The sequence below is a fragment of the Acipenser ruthenus genome, chromosome 3 (genome assembly GCF_902713425.1).
Source record: "Acipenser ruthenus chromosome 3, fAciRut3.2 maternal haplotype, whole genome shotgun sequence".
Classification (NCBI taxonomy): Eukaryota; Metazoa; Chordata; class Actinopteri; order Acipenseriformes; family Acipenseridae; genus Acipenser; species Acipenser ruthenus.
In genome coordinates this window covers 67,877,568-67,899,308 of record NC_081191.1, presented here as the reverse complement: position 1 = coordinate 67,899,308, position 21,741 = coordinate 67,877,568, and the positions used below count along the sequence as shown (strand labels likewise).

Below are 21,741 nucleotides of genomic sequence, written 5' to 3'. Positions count from 1 at the left end.
AGTAATTGATAAACAGACGCAGTATAAACAATGTGCATGAATCAAACAACAGCTTTACAATTTACTTGATGTTTTTTTTTTAATACTTGTAATCTGCTATGTATAATATCCTTGGTGTTCCTAGTCGCAGTGCTGTGTATTCACATTAGCAAGCATGTGTTGGGTTTAGATTCTGCACTGCATCAAAGAGGAACTGTAGGAACAATTCAATAATTGATAATTTAATGTTTATCTGGGTTGATTAGTTCTCTTATTAATAATATTTAATTGAGGATCGAGGATTTACTATGAACACACATACACGCTAGACACAAGGAATGTTTAATCAATAGTAGTATTTTATTAAGTACACAAATATTAAACAGAAATCAGATAAGTCAGAAAGTAAATCTTAGTCTCTAAGCACCAAACACAAGTCAGAAACTCTCACTGCACTCATGCTGGCTAGTAAGCAATTGAAATATGACACCGCCTGTCTCCTCACAAACAACGCAGCTACTGCAGCAGCTCAAGCAAGCTGTGACGTAGCTAGTAAATTGCTCACACACACACACACACACACCCACATACAAGCACAACCTCAACTGAAATGATGCAGACAATCTTAGAATATATCACATTAAGCTTATAAATGGTATATGGATTAAGGATATGGAAAGTTTACTTTTAAATAAATTCTTCATACAACAATATGAGGTAAATTACTTATAGTTACTTCATCAAGTTTTAATAAAAGTTATTTCACACACAGTGTGCAAACTAAATAATTAACAGTTAAATTCTATGTGAGTGTGTTACAATTAAGCTTAGACTTTTGGTCCGCTGGTTTGGAAACTCAATTTGTTGAAGTGTCCAGTACAATAGGCTCTCCTCTCAGCAGCAAAGTCCTCAGTCTTACATTGGATCAAACTTGGCAACAAAGCTTTAAATTCTAGGTAGAATCAACAACAGCTGCAAAAAAAGTCTTCAGTCCTCGGTATAGGATCCACAACAGCGCCCATCTGCTCTGTCCTCTTCGCTGAATCTTTTAGCTATGCAGATAGCAGGGCATAGTTTCTTTTGGATACTGTGATTTTAGGTGTACAACAGACCCAGACTGGTTTGTCTGATAACAGTCGCTGTAAGTTTTACGGCAGTCCTCCAACCGGGCCTCAGTCTCGTTGCTTGTGGTCATTGACTCACTTGCAGCTTGCATCCTCTTCTTGGGTCCGTTTTAAGGCAGAGTCCAGTCTTGGGCCCGGAGTTGTAGCTTTGCTTAGTGACAGCACCTTGTTTAGCATTCGACGCGGAGCGCAAAATGTTTAGTTTTGCTTGGATATTTATGGTCGTTTCACTCTGCTGAGTAGCCACTTTCATGAGATCATTTATGTATCTTGCCTTTTTTTAAACTCCCAGTCCTTTGATGTTTTAATGTCCTTTTCCACTGGGACATCACTAATTTATGTCTTCCTTGCGTCAAAACGATTGTTGTTGCAAGTGTGAATTATCTGTACATAATTCACTGTCTGCTCAGCCTAATTCAGTTCAGGTGCCATCTAGCCCCGGTCACCTCGTTCATTAGGTCACAAAGTTCAGTATGTCTGCAAACAAGAGGCCCTCTTCTCAAGACACAGCAGTTTGCCCTGTTTCTCAAGGCACAGTTTCATTAATGAATCCAGTTACATTTCCAATACACGTTCATGTGTTATTATCATATTCAGGGAATATGTCCCACAGACTGATAAAATGTATATGCAAGACAGGCTCATCATACCATTCCATTTGCAACTGTTTTCCCTTGACATCTATTATCTGCCTGTCAATGCAAAAGTAGTTCTCCCTTATGCTTGGGTGACACAGTTCTCTCAGAATTATGAGCCATGGTTTCAGTGTAACAAATACAGTAAAACCTTTATTAACACCCATCTGAGTTTTTGTAAGTTGTCACCTGCTCTTACCACACAGTTAACCCCAGATCAGATTTTATTGAAGGGAGGAACCTTGAGTAAGCAGCCCAAATGCCAATAAATTAATTTAAAGGTGTACTAATTTTACACTGACTGTACTGTTCTTTGATTTTATCGACGCTAAGACCGCCTTCAGGTTTTATTTTCTAAGAACTGAGACTGATTATGTAATAATCTCTGTTCTTTAATGAAACAGTGCCTTCGGCTGCCCTTACTCAGAGATTAACATGAAAAAGGAGGTGATACTTCAGGATCGTCTCGGAGGAGAGAAACAAATGACCTTCATCCCTGTACATTTGGCACCAAAAACCAAGCAGCTTTATTGTATTGATGCAGATGAAAAGCCTGAGGAATATAATATGTATTCTAGGTAAGTTTGCTCTTCTCTTTTTCTTCTACTAAATATCATACACCATATTATGGGTAAAAACAATGTACAATATCCTTCATGTCAGAAGAGGAAAGTGTTTTCTAAATAGAGTTAAGTATTCTTTGGATTACTTATGTTTCTCGGGGCTTGGTTTCGAATGCAGTTCCTGCTAGAACTAACAGAAAAGCTTGTTGTGATCCAGAAACAGATTACATGTAAATTGAGCTTAAGTCGTTTTACCACAGCTCTGGGGATGTGGTGCATAAGGCTCAAGATAAAGCAGGGTGTTTTCCCAGCAAGCCATAAAGTTGTCAGTTACAGTGATGAACAGTTGCACCCCTTATTGTCGCAAACTGTAGCTGGTTTAAGGCTTGCTTATTTCAACTGATGTATTACAAAATTAGCAACCGGATGTGGGGATTCAGCTAAAATACATGGTTTTACCTGAGTTGATGTTCTTAAAGTGACTTCTTACTTTTTAGTAGTGGGGAAAAGCATTTATAACTTTGCCCCTAGGAAGTTTCCTCCTTTTCCTCTTCCCCACCCACCTGTGCTTAAAACAGTACAATACCAGGTTTCCCATTTTTTAGTGGATCGTTTATTCAGCTGTGTAATTTTTTTTTTTTAGTAGTAGACTGTCGGTTTTAAATGCAAATGTAATTATGATATTTGTTCTTGTATTGTATTTGGGATGAGAGATCTCCACTTGAGGTTTTCTAACAGCTGAATATCAGTTGTTGCATTATCATTGAAGATCAATGAGAATGATTTGGTTTGGGTGAAGAAATGCATAATACAATCTATTTGATGAATGTTGTATGTATGCATATTTATATTTAGTTTAATTTCAGTAAGTAGCTTTGTATAAAAGCATCTGCATAATAATAATAATAATAATAATAATAATAATAATAATAATAATAATAATAATAATAATAACACTGTGTAACAAATTTTTTTTTTTTTTTGGTTCCTGGGTAGTAAGTGTTATTTCCTAATTGCTTATGCCTCAAAAGTATAGAAAATGGCTATTATTCCCCACAAACTTTGCTTTTGTGACCAGGACAGTGATATTTTGAAATTTACCTATTTTCCAGAACATTCCAGATAGATTCAGTGCTGAGTAAACTTGGAGTAACTTCTAGAACTTTCCAGTGATATAAATAGTAGTATATATACAGGGGCCTTAAGCCCACCAGTTCAGTTTAGTTCCAGCTGCCTAAGTGGATACATATCTGCATTTTTCTGAGATGGCATCAAGAGGCTGCAATGGTGGCATTTCTGATGGGTCTCCAAGGCGGTTTTACCAAGTTTCCCTGCTATCTTTGCCTTTGGGACAACAGGGACACCAAGGCGCACTACCACAGGCGGGACTGGCCACAGCGGACCGAGTTCTCTGTGGGGAGGAACAACGTCAAGTGGGAGCCACTGGTGGACCCCCGGAAGGTGCTGATGCCACCACTGCACATTAAATTGGGCCTTATGAAACAATTTGTCAGAGCTCTAGATAAGGAGTCGACAGCCTTCAAGTACCTTCAAGACTTCTTCCCTAAGCTGTCTGAGGCAAAGGTCAAAGCCGGTGTCTTCGTCGGACCACAGATAAAGAAGATCCTGGAGTGCAATGAATTCCCCAAGAAGCTCACTAGTAAGGAGAAAGCGGCTTGGAACAGCTTTGTCGTAGTGGTTCGGGGCTTCCTAGGCAATCACAAGGCCGAAAACTATGTGGAGCTGGTTGAGACTCTGGTGAAGAACTACGGCACAATGGGCTGTAGGATGTCCCTCAAAGTCCATATCCTTGATGCTCATCTTGATAAATTCAAGGAGAACATGGGAGCGTACTCGGAGGAGCAAGGCGAGCGCTTCCACCAGGATATACTGGACTTTGAACGCCGCTACCAAGGACAGTATAACGAGAACATGATAGGAGACTACATTTGGGGGCTGATTCGTGAAAGTGATTTACAGTATAATCGTAAATCTCGAAAAGCTACTCACTTCTAAATCTTTTGTAGTCATTTTTGTATTACTTTAGTATAAATACATGTTAATTTGGATTCATATGTTGTTTTTTTCTGACTTTATGTGAACGAAAAGACACAAATTCGCCCGTTTTCTCATTGGAAATAGGTAAATTTCAAAATATCACTGTCCTGGTCACAAAAGCAAAGTTTGTGGGGAATAATAGCCATTTTCTATACTTTTGAGGCATAAGCAATTAGGAAATAACACTTACTACACAGGAACAAAAATTGTGTTACATAGTGTAATATAGTTGTAGGCAAAGTACTGGAACTTTCTGGGCTAAATTAATTAGCAAATATTCTACCAGAAATACATTGCTACAGTAAACTGTATCCAATAAGGAAGTGAAAGCAAGAATGAGAAATAATCTCTGAAATTGAATTTAAAAACTATTTTATTTTAAATACTTTTCATTACAGGAGCCCAGTGTCAGGGTACAATGGAGCAGGTCGTCTCAGAGGAAGGTACACGGCACACCAGCGTCTGTCTGGATATCCACTGGCTGAGAAACAAGACCTCAAGGTCAAGACAGAACACAACAGTCATCATCAAGCTCAGGGAAATAAACTATTCACTCCTGCTGTTAAAAAATCTAAGTTACAAAGCAGGTAGGCAACAGACCAAACTTTTTTTTTATCAGTTAAGTTAAGGCTTCTGACTCAGCCCCCTCTGCGACTGTCCTCTGGGTTGTTCCTTGGATACTAAAGGAAGTTAGCCCAGTGCCCCACAGCAGAAATTGTTTTCTAATTAGTCAACACTAGGAGCCACCAGATGCATCAGGATTTTGCTACTGAAAAACATTGTAGAGTATAGCGAGTAGGCTCTCAGCTTTCATGCGGTCCTTATTTGCCTTATTTTTGTGATAGCCTGTCTGTTTTTGAGTCATTCTTCTTAACAAGATCCTAATACATAAGAACATAAGAACGTTTACAAACGAGAGGATGCCATTCGGCCCATCTTGCTTGTTTGGTTGTTAGTAGCTTATTGATCCCAGAATCTCATCAAGCAGCTTCTTGAAGAATCCCAGGGTGTCAGCTTCAACACCATTACTGGGGAGTTCCAGTCTTCCACAATTCTCTGTGTAAAAAAGTGCCTCCTATTTTCTGTTCTGAAAGCCCCTTTATCTAATCTCCATTTGTTACCCCTGGTCCTTGTTTCTTTTTTCAGGTCGAAAAAGTCCCCTGGGTCACAATTGTCAATACCTTTTAGAATTTTGAATACTTGAATCAGATCATCGTGTAGTCTTCATTGTTCAGGACTGAATAGATTAAATTCTTTAAGCCTGTCTGCATATGACATGTCTTTTAAACCCAGGATAATTCTGGTCGCTCTTTTTTGCACTCTTTCTAGAGCAGCAATATCCTTTTTGTAGCGAGCTGACCAGAACTGAACACAATATTCTAGCTGAGGTCTAACTAATGCATTGTAAAGTTTTAACATTACTTCCCTTGATTTAAATTCAATCTGATTCAAACATTCAAAATCCTTAAAGGTATAGACAATGTCAACCAAGGGGACTTCTTTGACCTGAGAAAAGAAACAAGGACCAGGGGTCACAAATGGAGATTAGATAAAGGGGCATTCAGAACAGAAAATAGGAGGCACTTTTTTACTCGGAGAATTGTGAGGGTCTGGAACCAACTCCCCAGTAATGTTGTTGAAGCTGACACCCTGGTATCCTTCAAGAAGCTGCTTGATGAGATTCTGGGATCAATAAGCTTCTAACAACCAAACGAGCAAGATGGGCTGAATGGCCTCCTCTCGTTTGTAAACTTTCTTATGTTCTTATGTTCTTACTTTTCACTATATTTCCGAGCATTTTGTTGGCCTTTTTTATAACTTCTCCACATTGTCTAAATGAAGATATTTCTGAGTCAACATAAACTCCTAGATATTTTTCATAGATTCCTTCTTCAATTTCAGTATCTCCCATATGGTATTTATAATACACATTTTTATTGCCTGCGTGCAGTACCTTATACTTTTCTATATTAAATGTAATTTGCCATGTATCTGCCCAGTTCTGAATGCTGTCTAGATCATTTTGAATGATCATTGCCACTCCTCCTATTTTTGTGTTGTCTGCAAATTTAACAAGTTTGCTTACTATACCAGAATCTAAGCCATTAATGTAGATTAGGAAGAGCAGAGGACCTAATATTGAATTAAAAACCAGACCACTTTCTTGTTTCTTGTGATGTTAGTACTCGTATTGACACGTTTTATGTGCCTCAATAAGGTTGTTGACCCACTTCTGTTTTGCATATAGTTGCCACTGTTCCCTTTGAAAACCTCAAGAGGCAAGCCATTGACCTATTTCACTCACAAGGAAGCTGTTTCTCTCTCTGCTGGCTACGTTTACAACTTTGATCTCTAACCATGCAGGCACTGTAGACAAGAAAATGTTGAACACAAGCTTTTAAAACGCCCCTAGGATATTCCTCTTTCATTTGGTTTTAAAATTGATGAACGCTTACTGATCCAGATAGGTTTAAGGATCGCTTATAAAAAAAAAAATAATAATAAAGTAATGCAGTGGGAAGTGTATTTGGAGCTACTGTTATCTTAAAAACTACCATGTTTACATAGGGTTAAAAACAATTGCAGCTCTTTTTTTTTGTTGTTGTTGACGCAGAGCCATGATGACAGTTATTTTAGAATGCCACATTCTGAGTTGCACAGGGCACCGTTCCACCTTGTATGAGCCAATTTGAATATGCCTGGTAGCACACTTCCCAGGCTTGTTTCAGATCTGTGCAGAGTAGAATCAATGGAAAAGCATCATTTGATAAAACAAACAATGGAATAGAATTAACATGCACAGCAATAAAAACTAGACATGGACCCTGTCAAGAAAAATAAAGAATACAAAGTGCATTGTTTTCCTCTTTTATCTGACACCATGCTATCTGGGTTTCTGTTAATAGATAAATGATATGCGTTTTGTAATTGTTGCTCATTTATCCCACTCAATCTTGGTATCCACGAATTGATTCTGATTCGTTCTTCAAATACATGCACAACATACAGATTTTGCAAACCTAAATATGATTCTGTTGACTGATGCCTTTCTGATCAATTTTCACTCAATGTGCTTCCTCCACCTAAAACCTCACAATAAAGTATCAAATGTGTATAAAACAATGGTTGGTAAGATTTAATCTGTTTACCTGGTTTATTGGAGAGCTGTTAAAATCCCAGTAAAAATACATGTTAAAAAAATATATACATAGCTATTGCATTTTTATTAGTATGTACACATACTAAAGGAAAAGTTAGCTAACCAGAACCACACAATTAAAAAAATAAATAGGATAAAACTTGAAAATCATTTGTATAAAACTCAAAGAAATGAAAAGTGACATCTTAAAATATATATTTAATGCAATGTATACAATTTAAAAAACAAAAAAGCCATAAATTGTTCACATCAAAAAAATCCAATAACCTATCCTGAACTGTAATTTGTAGCACAGATTGGGATTAAGATTGTGTGTTGTGCAAGCAACTAAATAATGCCACCAATTGCCTTCCGCTTGAGTGTTGTTTATTCCATGCTGTTCAGTCAAATTACTGCTGCTTTAGTGATTTAGTTCCACCTCACAGGATAATCAGGCTGGATCTTTTTTCTCTTCTCTGCCCAGGCTTGCTCAGTCAGCGACGTATCTGAAAATCAAAGAAGACGACGAAGAAGATGATAATGACTTGCACAGTCAATTTAGAGGTAATTATTTATGTCTTCATAAATATATATTTTTTTGAATTTCAAGAGGAATTATTTTTAGAATTTAAAAAAAAAATAAAAAATCATAAAGAAATGAGTACTAAACAGCTCATTCAACCCTTAGAGACACAGCATTTAAATATAAAGATCACATCAACAAACATGACAACACAACCATAAAGGGTTGTGTTTTCATGTTGTAAAGTGCAGAGCTTTAATCACCAACCACACAGACACTTAATTGAAACATACTGACAACAAATACAAAGTACATTCCCCAAAGGGGAATACAGTGGAACTCCGGTTATCCATGCGCTTGGGGGGCCATAGGATGTGTGAAATCCGCAGATAAATGAGGTGTCATTGCGTGTGACTAGAATGCATGAATAAAATACAGAAAATAGTAATGTAAACCAAATTAGCGTTTACTGAAGATGTATGCAATACAATATATTACAAAAACAGAAGAATGTTTTAAAATGTGTTTACTTTGACAGTGATACTCCAAGCAAAATCTTTTCAAAATGCGTTACACCACCATTTCCATAGCTTTTTCTGTTACCAAAAAAAAAAAAAAACTAATAAAAGTAAATGTACTACAACAAAAAAGAATAATATAAAGCTACAAGATCTTAAGACATTTTATAACGGGAATAAACTATTCAGCCCATCAGAGCTCACAATTTTCCTGTAAGTTGTTATCACTAATTTATTCCATGCATTAATATTAAATAATGGTAGCTAAGTGTTGCTAGTTTTCTGGGATTTCAAACAAAAAATACAATTCTATTATATTTTAACTTTCAAACTGAATAAACAAGCCTGCTGTGTAATTTAAACTTGTGTTACATTTCAACAAAATACGTGTTTTTGTTTTTTTTCTTAACAACTGTAGAGGTTTGTATATACAGGTACCTGCAAAATGAAAATGGATTTACAGAATTTTAGATTAAACTACTGATACCACATTAATGTTGGAATTTACCTTGGTGGGTGTAAAAAGTTAAAAAAAAAATTAAAAATTGCTATTCATTACTGTTTTACAAGCAGTTGAATCTGTTGTGATTTGATGGTCTCTACTGTAACTGGTTAATAAAACAATATAGGTACCGTACTATTTTATAAATAGACTGCCCTGCATAGCATTGTTGGTACATAGCAAAATTTTTGTAAATTGACATCTACTGTACATCTGTATTGTCTCTTGTTTTTGGCCCGCTGACATGAGTGTTCTGTTACTTACTGTGTGGGTATCCGCTGAGAAACGAGAAACGACATTAATTTTGTACATAATTACAAAAATGCAAAACAAAACACAGTGGGGGAAAAACAACAAAGAAACAAAGGTGGCCAAACTCAGGCTGTGCACTGCTCCCACTGAAAGAGAGGTCCCGCTTCAGGAACCTTCTCCCTGCACAAACTAAATAAATTTAGGAGGGATTAAAATCCCCTAAATTAATCCCTCTCCTAAGGATCTGGGTTAAACACGCGGGGGTTTTCAGTCTTGGTTCACTTTCATGGCTATCCACTCAGCCATGAGTCTCTACGCTGGTACACAAAGAACAGAACAAAGAAACCGCTTTTTAAAGGCATGTGGCCAAAGTTAATTGATAAGCAATTATTCAATTAACAACTGGCTACATGCTGCAGATTAAGGTTCAATTAGGTACTCTAACCTCCCAGCCCTGTCATATCTAGCACACGTGTTTGTGAAATTAAAGATTTTTATTTTTTAAGCCAAACGAAATAATTTTCATTACAAAACACCATCAACAATACATTATTTACTGGGGCAGGCCTCAGCCCTGCCAAACCATCATTATGGTCATTTGTCAGGGATTTCAGTGTGTCTTAACGTGGCAATTTAGACGCAAATGATATTTCTGAATATATATTTTTCTCAAATGGAAATATTTGTGAATATTTGCTGGCATATGTGGACATCAAATTGTTTTTGTGAATTGGATATGTTCGTTTCTGTAAAGGGAACATTTTAAACTATTTGTTTTGACTACTTCAGAGTCATGCCAGTGGTACTTCCAGTAAACACAGGCCTGGAGTAATTTCTTTAATTAGAATGTATCTTTAACTGTAACATTATATTTTAAGCATACACATAAAAACAGTATAATACTTTTCAAATGTGACACTTTGGTATTGATTCATCCATGTGTGTGAAAAATAAATATTAGCCCTTGCCTCAAACTATCATGGCTGATGATGTTGGAGTAAAGTGGTTTGACAAAGCACAATGCTGACTTTCTGACTGGAGTCATTAATAACATATGTGGTTTCATAAACCCTGTGGCAGGGTGCAAGCCCTGCCAGAGCACAGGTGTGTGTGCAGAATATTGGGTTGGCAGGGAGAGGGTTAAATTCCTCCCTGTCTAAACATGTGGGAAAGTGGCTGGAACCGTAAATTGAATATATGATTAATGATTAATTGTACAGCCACAGGTGTATAAAAAGGGTGATCACATTTGTTAATGTCGGTGGTGGATGTTCGTGTTGCTGTGTTGTTGTGTTGCTGTGCTTATGTTCGTGAGTTTTTGTATAGACCTTTTGTTTTGGCCTTTGAGCCTTTTGTTTTGTTAATGTATTTTGTTTGGTCCACTGTTTGTTTATTAAACTAGTGTGATAGGGCTTCACTGCAGCTTTCATGTCTCTGAGTCTCCCTTCCTGGTAGAAACAGCCTTGCCAGTGATGCTACCCTGTCACAAACCCACAAAGCCATTCCACTTTACATTTGTTTCCCATTGTCCCAGCTTTTCTTATTCCAGGTCCAAAGGTTTATAGTATTATCTGAGCTAGTTGTAATTATCTTCAAGCTGTGGGGATCAATTTGGTCAATTTAAAATGTAGTAGAATTTTGGTGGTAAAGTGGTTAAATACACTTTTTGCACTTTTAGGTTGTGAGCAATTATTATTATTAATATTATTATTTATTTCTTAGCAGACACCCTTATCCCGGGTGACTTACAATTGTTACAAGATAATTGGAAATAAGATTTTTAAACATGCCTTGGAAATTGACCTATTGAGGTCAGTCTTTTCACTGCCACTTTTATTTTAACCTCCAGTGTCATTTAATCAACTCATATCTCAGACACCATTTTTTAATATACTTTAATAATTGCATTGTATTTCTGGATGATGGAGATCGTATTTTTGTTTTTTGCAATACATTGGCAACACCGCTCCCTTAATTAATAAGTGAAGGGGCTGGACACGCAATGTGACCCTCAAAATGTTGAAACATTCAAAAGGACATCTTTTCATGCTTACTGTTTTTTATTTTTTATACTGCTATGAGTTTTTTTTTTTTTTTTTTAAAGGACTTAGAGTCTGAAGAATCATGAAACATCATCCCTGCTAAGCTTACTCAATATTTGACACTGGGAAGTTACTTTACACCTCTTTTTGCATGAAAGCATCTTTTAAAGTTGCATACTGTTAAAAAAAATAAATAAACAAATAAAAAAACTATGAGGTAGTTCTTTCTTTCACCAATCATTCCTACTAGTGCTGCAAGAACAGATAATACATAATCAATCTTTGATGATTTACAAATCTAAGCACTCCAATAAAGTTAAAGGGTTGATCCCCTAGGGATGATTGACGTCAGTTAGGATAATGTATCATTACAGTTGAAGAGCATGCGTTTGTTCTGATTATTATAGAGAGAATATACATGTTTTTTTCATTATCTTTATTTCCTCATAAATAAAATAATGAAGGAAGCCGTTTAGAGTTTTCTTCTAGTCATGCGGCCATATCATAAGTGTGTTATGTGTTTACTGTGAGTGGCTTGTGTGCTTTTTAGTTCATAGTACAGCACAGTATCTGAAGTTGCTAATGATAGATACAGCATGCTGTATTTTTTAAAGAGCTGAGGTGGGAGACTGGTGGGTGGAAGAGTAAAGAATTTTCATTGGGCGACAAGATACTTTCGCAGCAACATGACCATACACACCTGAAGCGACACAGAGACGATGCAACCGATTGGAAAACTGCCAGATAAATTAAACTATCAAAAATTCTGATAGACAGAACTATGATCAAGACTAGTATATATTCGTCAACATGATTGTAATTATGACTACCTTCTCTGACTGTATTTCAACATATATGGCAATAAAACATACATACCAGGCCTTCGAAATTGACTTTCAAATCTGTGTCTTTATAATTGTGATGACCTTTGTCATAAAACTCTGGGTATTTTTCCACAGCAAGTATTTTTTCCTCCATCATTTTCAATACTACTTCACCCTGGATCACGTGCATTGAAGCAGTTCTCTGATTGGTCAGTTCCGTAGCTGCTGCGCGAGAAAATTGCAAAAATAGATATCAATTCTATTTTTTTCGCATCACTTCAGTGGCATTGTGAACGGCTTGTATGTAAAAATACATGTTTTATTTTTTCTGCCGTGGTGCGGCGTCACCCTTGAATTTAAGACGCAGCCCAAATTTCCCATCCTCAACTTGAAGAAAAAAAAATAAAATAGATGCATTTACAAAGATGCATCCCCAGATCATCACCGATCCTCCACCACATTTCAAAGTGGGTGCGAGACACTGTGGTAGACCTCTCCAGGTCTCCGTCTAACCATTAGACGACCAGGTGTTGGGCAAAGCTAAAAATTGGACTCATCTGGGGGTGCTTCAGCAAGGCTGGAATCGGGCAGATTTGTCTTTGTGAAGGACGCATGAATCAAGCCAAGTACAAGGTTGTCCTGGAAGAAAACTTGCTTCCTTCTGCTCTGACAATGTTCCCCAACTCTGAGGATTGGTTTTTCCAGCAGGACAATGCTCCATGCCACACAGCCAGGTCAATCAAGGTGTGGATGGAGGACCACCAGATCAAGACCCTGTCATGGCCAGCCCAATCTCCAGACCTGAACCCCATTGAAAACCTCTGGAATGTGATCAAGAGGAAGATGGATGGTCACAAGCCATCAAACAAAGCCGAGCTGCTTGAATTTTTGCGCCAGGAGTGGCATAAAGTCACCCAACATCAATGTGAAAGACTGGTGGAGAGCATGCCAAGACACATGAAAGCTGTGCTTGAAGATCAGGGTTATTCCACCAAATATTTATTTCTGAACTCTTCCTAAGTTAAAACGTTAGTATTGTGTTGTTTAAAAATGAATATGAACTTATTTTCTTTGCATTATTCGAGGTCTGACAACACTGCATCTTTTTTGTTATTTTGACCAGTTGTCATTTTCTGCAAATAAATGCTCTAAATGACAATATTTTTATTTGGAATTTGGGAGAAATGTTGTCAGTAGTTTATAGAATAAAACAAAAATGTTCATTTTACCCAAACACATGCCTATAAATAGTAAAACCAGAGAAACTGATAATTTTGCAGTGGTCTCTTAATTTTTTCCAGAGCTGTATGTTAATCGACGTAGGAGCAACATCTTTAAAATAAATACCAAAACAAAGCTGGAGACGGACATTACATTGCAACTGCTGCACTGTGCAGAGTCAACCATATCTTGATCTATTACATGAAGGGTTCAAATACATAGAAAGAATACATCATCTTCTGTATATTCTGTCTAAATGATAAATCTGTTAAAATGAGCATAGTTATTCCCCTGCGATGGGGATATAATGGTGGCAGACAAACATGCAATATGTACTATATGTCACACTTTATCCATATATCTGTATATATTCTTACCAGATTGTCTGGAAACTTGGTACTTCTATTATTTAGTATAAAGTATTGAGGCTATTAGATTCTGGAGATATATGGGGGTGGCTGTCGGTACCACTTACATTTATGCATATCTGGAGAATCGCTTATGAAATTGTGATAAACATTTTATTGCAAATTCTTATTCTCTACTGTTCTGTACATACTGTCGTTATACATTATATCATGGTCATCAGTATTATCATATTTTGAATTTACAGCTATTGGGAGCGATGTATGTTATTAACATACTTGTTATAACGGTCACCATTGTACTGTAATGATGTAAATCCTCAATGATGCATAAACAGTTAGAATTATTTGAACCTAACTGTTTCTTAGGACCAACATTTTATTAATATTTAGTTCTAATATTACAGTGGTTTTGGGGGGTCTAAGTACCATAGCCCTTCTGTCCGTCTTGATTTTGTCTTGTTACCATAGTAGCAAATTAGAGCTTTGTCTTCAGTACTGCAGCAACATGAGTCAGCCTGTAACTAGGGCAAAACATATAATGCTGTCCTTTCTGTACTGTGGCAGCAGCATGATTTCACCTGTTGCCATGGCAGCACATTAGAGGTGTATGGACGCATTAGCGTTTGCATTACCCAAAAGGAAAACAATAATGTCTATACTTTAGACAGATAAATTAAGATTAAATAATAATTAATGACAAGCAATTGCCAGACACTGACCCCAGCAATTTTGCAGAACTATGGTGTAACATTGTTTCTCCTTTTAAAATAATAACATACAATTGTGTCCATATTTATTCCACGCGACTGCTGGGTTTGTAGTGTAGTACCATACACATACACTCTAGCACATGTTTATGACTATGGTTCCACAGATGAGAGGCACAGCAACTGAGGCCCTGTCACCAAAATGTGTATTACAGTTTTAAAACCAGGGGTTTTTAATCTACCAAATATTAGTTGATTAATCTAACTAAATTAGATGTAATCAATTGTTTTCAGTCATTGCAGTCAGTCATTTTATAAAATAACCAGTAAATAGATATATAAAGGTCTGTATACATTAAAATAATACATGTGCCCTTCAATAAATCAAATTGACAAGAAAACCAGAGGAAATGATAATATTGCTTGGGATAAACCCTCCCAGGGGCTTCATTCTCCACCTAGATCGGGGCCAGCTTGCATTTGACTAATACTGAAGTGCAGATTTTTTTTTAAGACAGCATTAGTTACTCAACAGTTTACAAGTAATAAAAACATAATCTGTTAAATACCAACATCTGTTGAGGTCCATTTTGAAAAAACTCAAGGGATGGTATGGATGGAGCCAGAGTTTAATTACAAGCATATTGAAACTCCATGGATACCAGAGCTCGGGCCACTGTCACCTCAGCAGTAGACCAGAAGTGATCCAATTCTCCTGACACCAAATCTGCAGTAGATATAATGTATGTAATATTTTGGTGATTGTACTATAGATAATTAGATCTAATCTTGTAACAATAAATAAATCTTGTCGTTAGCGCTGCAGATAAGCTGCATACTGGGTGTTTTACGCATTTAAAAAATATGAATTATGTATGATATTTAAATTTCATGCGTGAAGAATATGCATAGCAATTTTGCTACATAGCTTGAGTTCAAGCTTCTTGTACTTCATTGGTTCTTGGCATCTCAGTGGTCATTGTGAATATACGCATGCAGTAGCGAGAGAATGGATGATTGAAATGCCAGGACAGCTAATTGTGGAAACACGTGAACAATAAGTTCAGGTTTTTATTAAAAAAAAAAAAAAAGCATGGTTGAATCCACTTACTTGCAGTGGATTCAACCATGCTGTAGCGGTGAATAAGCGACTGGATTCTTGGTCCTTAGGATCTCTCGCCACTATTGTAGTTTCCCTTAACCTAACCTACTAATTTACCTCTCTGTCAACCGAATGTTTGGAAGGTAAATTTATATAATAAATACAATATTCTTTGTTTGGAGAGAGTCGGGATGTTTATATTGCTATAGCAAGGCGATCAGTAAGGAATACAGTATTATCATTTCTTTACTTGCATTAGTGCAGTATCGTTACAGTTTTTTAGAATTATTGGAAATATACAGTATGTGTATGCAGGCCTTTTGTTAAGTATATTCCATCTGCAGCGTTGGAATTAAAAAAAAAGCCCTGTTTCTGCATTTATTTGCTGCACAGCCACATCATTTGTGGTCAATAAAGCAAATAACAATAATGTATGTTTTTGTTTTAATTGCAAGACCAGGTACTGTATTTGTACAATAGTTCAAAGTAACATTACCATTAAAATATAAGGCTGTGGTTAATGCATGCCCCATGTGTTAGCATTAAAGTATGTACAGTATTTATTGAAAGTACTCATGACTTTAAGGAAATGTTGCATTTTACTCACCCAAAATACATTTTACGCACATAGGGGTTTATTCATAAAAGTACTTGCCGATTGTGCTAATTTAATCAAATTTTGTTTAAAACTACTGAAAGTCATCCATATGGATATTATAAAATGATATGTGCAGACAGGCGACTGTCGCTAAGCAATCTATGACTCTGCATTTAGTCGTTCAAGAATGAAATCCGTCTCTTTTTTGATGATATCACCAGCCCTATAAATGTTCCCTGAGGGCGCTCAATAGATGTTGAAAACATAGTCTAAAGGAATCTTCCAACAGAGATACATGCAAGCACGCCAAAGAGGCAAACATGAAAATTCCTGACTGATAGAAAATGTTTTGAAAAATTAACATAAACTATATGGTCCAAAAGCCATGTCTAGATTTTTTTTGGTTTGTTTGTTTTAGAGGAGGGCATGTGTGTGATTTTAAAGGCATTTATGATTACAATTTTTTTAGGTTACCACTAAAAAATATTAAAATAAGAAAGAAATGCTGTTAGGTTATCCAGGATATTTAAATAAATAAACAGATATATATATAAAAATATACTTGGTTGATTTTTCTTTAAAACTATGTAAAGCATGTCTTTCTGTGCTACCTTGTGTGCATGTTTTTCTGTGTTACCTTGTCTGCTCGCATCTGCTGGAACAGGTGCTGCTGCAGTGTCCTGTTCTGTGGGGTAAGGCACATCTTGGTCCCCTTCTTTTGACTACAATGTTGTGCAAGATACAACATGCAGTCGTGATGCAGCACACCTTGTCAGAATTGTACTGAAGTGCACATCCTGACCTATCCAGGCAACAACAAGTTGTTCCAAGTTGGCATAAAACACATGCAGTGTGACAAATTATGTAGTGTTAATCTCGTGGACAGCAAATTGTATAACAGTGCATAGCAGTATAATAAAATATTTTTTTTTCGTATAGTTTATTTTTTAAAAAAGGGATGGGAGAATCTTTTTAAATGTTCATATTACTTGTTTTTACAAAGGTGATCACTTTACATTTTTAAATGAGACTGTGTTAGTTGACTGCACCAAGCGTTCAGTAAAACCTAGTTGTCGACAGCATTTTGCTGTCGTTCAGGTTTGTGATTAGTAGGCTGATGTTCAGAATCGATGAAAACGTTATGCTAATGAGTTACTCGTTAACCCTTATCTCAATTTGTTTAAAATATTCCTTTAGGAACGAATGTCCGTGGGGCTTAACAACACATGTCAGTTGTCCCTTATGAGTAGCAATGGTCATTAAATAAGCACCTATGGTCGAAATCTGAACATGTACTCCTGTTTTCCCCTAAAAAACCTTTATGAATAGACCCCATAGTGTCTAAATTGGAGAGGAAATCACTCAATGACCCAAAATCTTATCTTGAGTGCTGCTTTGTTTAATTCATGGCAAAGGATTTGCAAGTAGATATATGCATATTTTATAGTATCATATAGTAGCATATTGTATAACTAGTTGTACAGTTAGTGTGAATAAAATAATAAAATGTTATAAGATGACATGTCATTCATTACTAATACATTCCCATAGACAATTTCTGATTGACAGCCACACAGAAAGATGCATAAAAACATTAGGGCAGCTGGTTTTGTGCACATACTGCTGTTTCATGGTCTCATGTATTGGCATAGCGATCATTTTCATTGATAATTTACAGACAACTTTTTAAACAGTTTCAATGTTTTATACTGCCAGACCACATACTGCCCATGTTTTCCAGGGATGGGGTTTTAACCACAACATATATACAGACGTGCTCAAATTTGTTGGTACTCTTACAGCTCACTGAAATAATGCTTCATTCCTCCTGAAAAGTGATGAAATTAAAAGCTATTTTATCATGTCTACTTGCATGCCTTTGGTATGTCATAGAATAAAGCAAAGAAGCTATGAAAAGAGATGAATTATTGCTGATTCTACAAAGATATTCTAAAATGGCCTGGACACATTTGTTGGTACCCCTTAGAAAAGATAATAAATAATTGGATTATAGTGATATTTCAAACTAATTAGTTTCTTTAATTAGTATCACACATGTCTCCAATCTTGTAATCAGTCATTCAGCCTATTTAAATGGAGAAAAGTAGTCACTGTGCTGTTTGGTGTCATTGTGTGCATCACACTGAACATGGACCAGAGAAAGCAAAGGAGAGAGTTGTCTGAGGAGATCAGAAAGAAAATAATAGACAAGCATGGTAAAGGTAAAGGCTACAAGACCATCGCCAAGCAGCTTGATGTTCCTGTGACAACAGTTGCAAATATTATTAAGAAGTTTAAGGTCCATGGAACTGTAGCCAACCTCCCTGGGCGCAGTGTTAGTGTCTGTTTGTTTTGTTTGTCTGTTTATTTTGGCCCAAAGTGCGGTGTGCTGTTTTGTTCACACTTTTTATTTGTTCATTTATTATTTACAATAATAAAAATGCAAGCAGCGCATTCATTACCCCAATCTGCTGTGGATTCCTTTCATTTCACTCACAGTGCTGTGTGTTTGTTCAGGGTCTGACGTCACCGCTCAAGCCAGCTTGCCACAACAGTAATTAAGATGCATTATAAAGTCAATAGCCAGGAAAATAGGTAATTATTTCCAACATCTGTTGAAGAAGAAAGTTTTGGCAACACAGCAGATGATGGTCACGACAAAGGACGTAGCAAACTACAACAAAGGAAATGGCTACAGAACAGTATCAAAGAAATATGGAATACCAAAATCCACAACCGCTGCAATAATCAAGAAACACCACAAATTCAACTGAAAAACTTGGAAGAAGTGGAGAATCAACCAAGATTAACAGCCAAGGACTAAAAGAATAATTTAGAAGCATCAGGCATACAGTAATAGTGCACGGAAGAACTGTACAAAGACACCTGAACACAGAAGAGTTGTATGCATGTAGACCTTTGCTGCAAACCACTTTTAAGGAAAATTCATAAAACTAAACAGTGCCAAGAAATATTAACAGGAATCTGAAGCATTTTTCAACAAAAGTATCTGGTCAATTGAGACTGAAATATAACTTTTCCCCCAAAATTCACCACAGTATGTTTGGAGAAACAAAAAGGAAAAGCCTTCAATGAATAAAAACTTGGAGGTGGTTTGATCATGATACGGGGGGTTAGCAGTTCAGAGACTGGAAACATTTGTGTTATTTAAGATCAAATGAATGCAGCCATGTATCAAAACATTATACAAAGTGCATTGATACCATCTGCTTGTAGGTTGATTGGCAGATAGTTTATCTTTCAACACAACAACGACCCAAAGCATACAGTTACGTAATCTCTGGAATTCTTGAAGAAAACAAAGATAAAAGTTCTGGAATGTCCTTTGTAATCACCAGATCTCAATCCAATAGGAATGCTTTGGACTGATTTGAAATGTATCCAGTCTGTCTGAGCTGACGGAAATATGTAAGACAGAATGGGCCCAGATTTCACCAACATGTAACATACTCGTTAAGAATGATATCTGAAAGTCGTAATAAAAGCAAAAGGAAATTCTTTTGACACATGAAATTCTAAACCAGGGGTGCCAGTAATTTTGTCATGAACAAACACTTTAAATGAAATGTGTTTGTTTGTTTTTTGATAAAGATTGTTTGTTAAATTACTAGAAGCTGTGTATTTAGCTTTTTGTTTCATTGGAAAATGGTTAAAGTTGACTAAATATAAATATATATTGTAACACAGCAGGTAGGGGGTTCTCCTCCCTGCATAAAAACATATATTCATTGTTTTATTACTAATGATCCACTGCACCTGGCTATCATTGTAAATTAGAGCCAGGTGCAGGGTATTTAAAGAAAGCAGCCAGTCTCTTCGGGGCTGCTGTGTGAAGAAGCCTGCTTGATAGTGTGCTGAAGCGTATGGAAAAAAGGTACAGCGTATAGCCTTTTTGTAAATACTGTTTGTAAACCTGTGTGTTTTGTTTTCAGCCTGTAAACAGCCTAGTTGTCTAGTGATTAGTTTTAGAGTTCCTGTTAATGTTTAGTTAGTGCTTGAAAAGAGCTAGGTATTTATTTTTGTTTTTGTTTATTTGTTATTAAAACTAGCGCGTCAGCGCTTTTGAAAACTGGGTCTGCTTTTAAAGGAGCAACAAACCACAGAGAGGAAGCTCCGGTTCACAATATAATATATATATATATATATATATATATATATATATATATATATATATATATATATATATATACAGTGCCTTGCAAAAGTATTCAGACCCCATATTACTGAATTACAAATGGTACATTGAAATTTAATTCTGTTTGATATTTTATTTTAAAACACTGAAACTCAAAATCAATTATTGTAAGGTGACATTGGTTTTATGTTGGGAAATATTTTTAAGAAAAATAAAAAACTGAAATATCTTGCTTAGTATTGCAATTATAACATTATAAAGACCTTATTGTATTTAGGAAATCATTACTTAAATGGTTGATAATGCCAGTTGCTATGTCAATTTTTTCAGATGAAATTCTATTCAACTAAAATCTAGATTTGTCTATGAAACCACAGTAAACAAAATCAGCAGTTGCCAAAAGATTAGTTGCAAGTTTTTAAAATTAGATTCTGTTAATTACAAAATCTTAATTTTTTGTGTTAAACAACCATTTGTTGATCAATGTAGAAATGTTATAAGGGGGAATAAAACTATTTTAATTCTTTATCCCTTAATAAATGTACATTTTAAAATCATTATCTCAGTTTGAGTGCAAATTTGGAGTTAGCAAGGGAAGTGAAAGCTTGATTAGATGGTACAGTATAATAAAGGGTTTTGATTTACAGCTGCATGTAGCTGGCTGATTGTGTTAAACTAACATCATGTGGGCTTGTACCAATGACTTCTAGCATGCCTCAATACCTACGCCAAGACTGTACTTAAAACACCAATTATTATGAAGAAACTATTTAGCAAACTATTTATCCAAGGCGACTTACAGAGACTACAGTGTGTGAACTGTGCATCAGCTGCAGAGTCACTTACAATTACTTCTCACCCGAAAGATGGAGCACAAGGAGGTTAAGTGACTTGCTCAGGGTCACACAATGAGTCAGTGGCTGAGGTGGGATTTGAACCGGGGATCTCCTGGTTACAAGCCCTTTTCTTTAACAACTGGACCACACAGCCTCCTGTTTTGTGAACAAGTCTCCAAAGCATTGCATTTTTATTACATTTTAAAAGTCTTTAAAGGTATGAAATCTGATTTATATATTAATAAAATATTTTCAATTATACAATTTCGCAGCATTTTTTCAGATAATCTATAATTTAGACCTACAGCCAACAGAGGTCAGTTTAGATTCAGTCTAGGCTATATAATTGAGGATAAATAAACTATAAACCCAGATTATTAGCAAACGTATACAGAATAACATGATTGATTTGCATGTTTTAAAGGTCACTGGGCACTTAAACATCTAATGCTTTAAATTGACATATCTGTGAAAATGTAAATGCATTGCACAAGTTTGTGAAAATAGGTTACCATTGTAGGCCTCATTAAACACTGAAAAAAATCAAAATCTTTTTTTTTTTATGCTTAAAATGTTTAAATATAATAAAAACGA

The 21,741-nt window shown here is 36.0% G+C and overlaps 1 protein-coding gene across 2 annotated transcripts in view; it reads left to right on the top strand.

The window, feature by feature from the left end:
- LOC117435279 (lethal(3)malignant brain tumor-like protein 3) overlaps window positions 1–21,741 on the top strand; it is a 115,619-nt gene that overhangs the window by 70,763 nt on the left and 23,115 nt on the right. For both annotated transcript variants that reach the window (XM_034058322.3, XM_034058321.3), the window contains 3 exons: window positions 2,143–2,316; window positions 4,758–4,946; window positions 7,983–8,062. In XM_034058322.3, coding sequence (XP_033914213.1) covers window positions 2,143–2,316; window positions 4,758–4,946; window positions 7,983–8,062 — 443 coding nt within the window. The remainder of the gene's footprint in view (window positions 1–2,142; window positions 2,317–4,757; window positions 4,947–7,982; window positions 8,063–21,741) is intronic.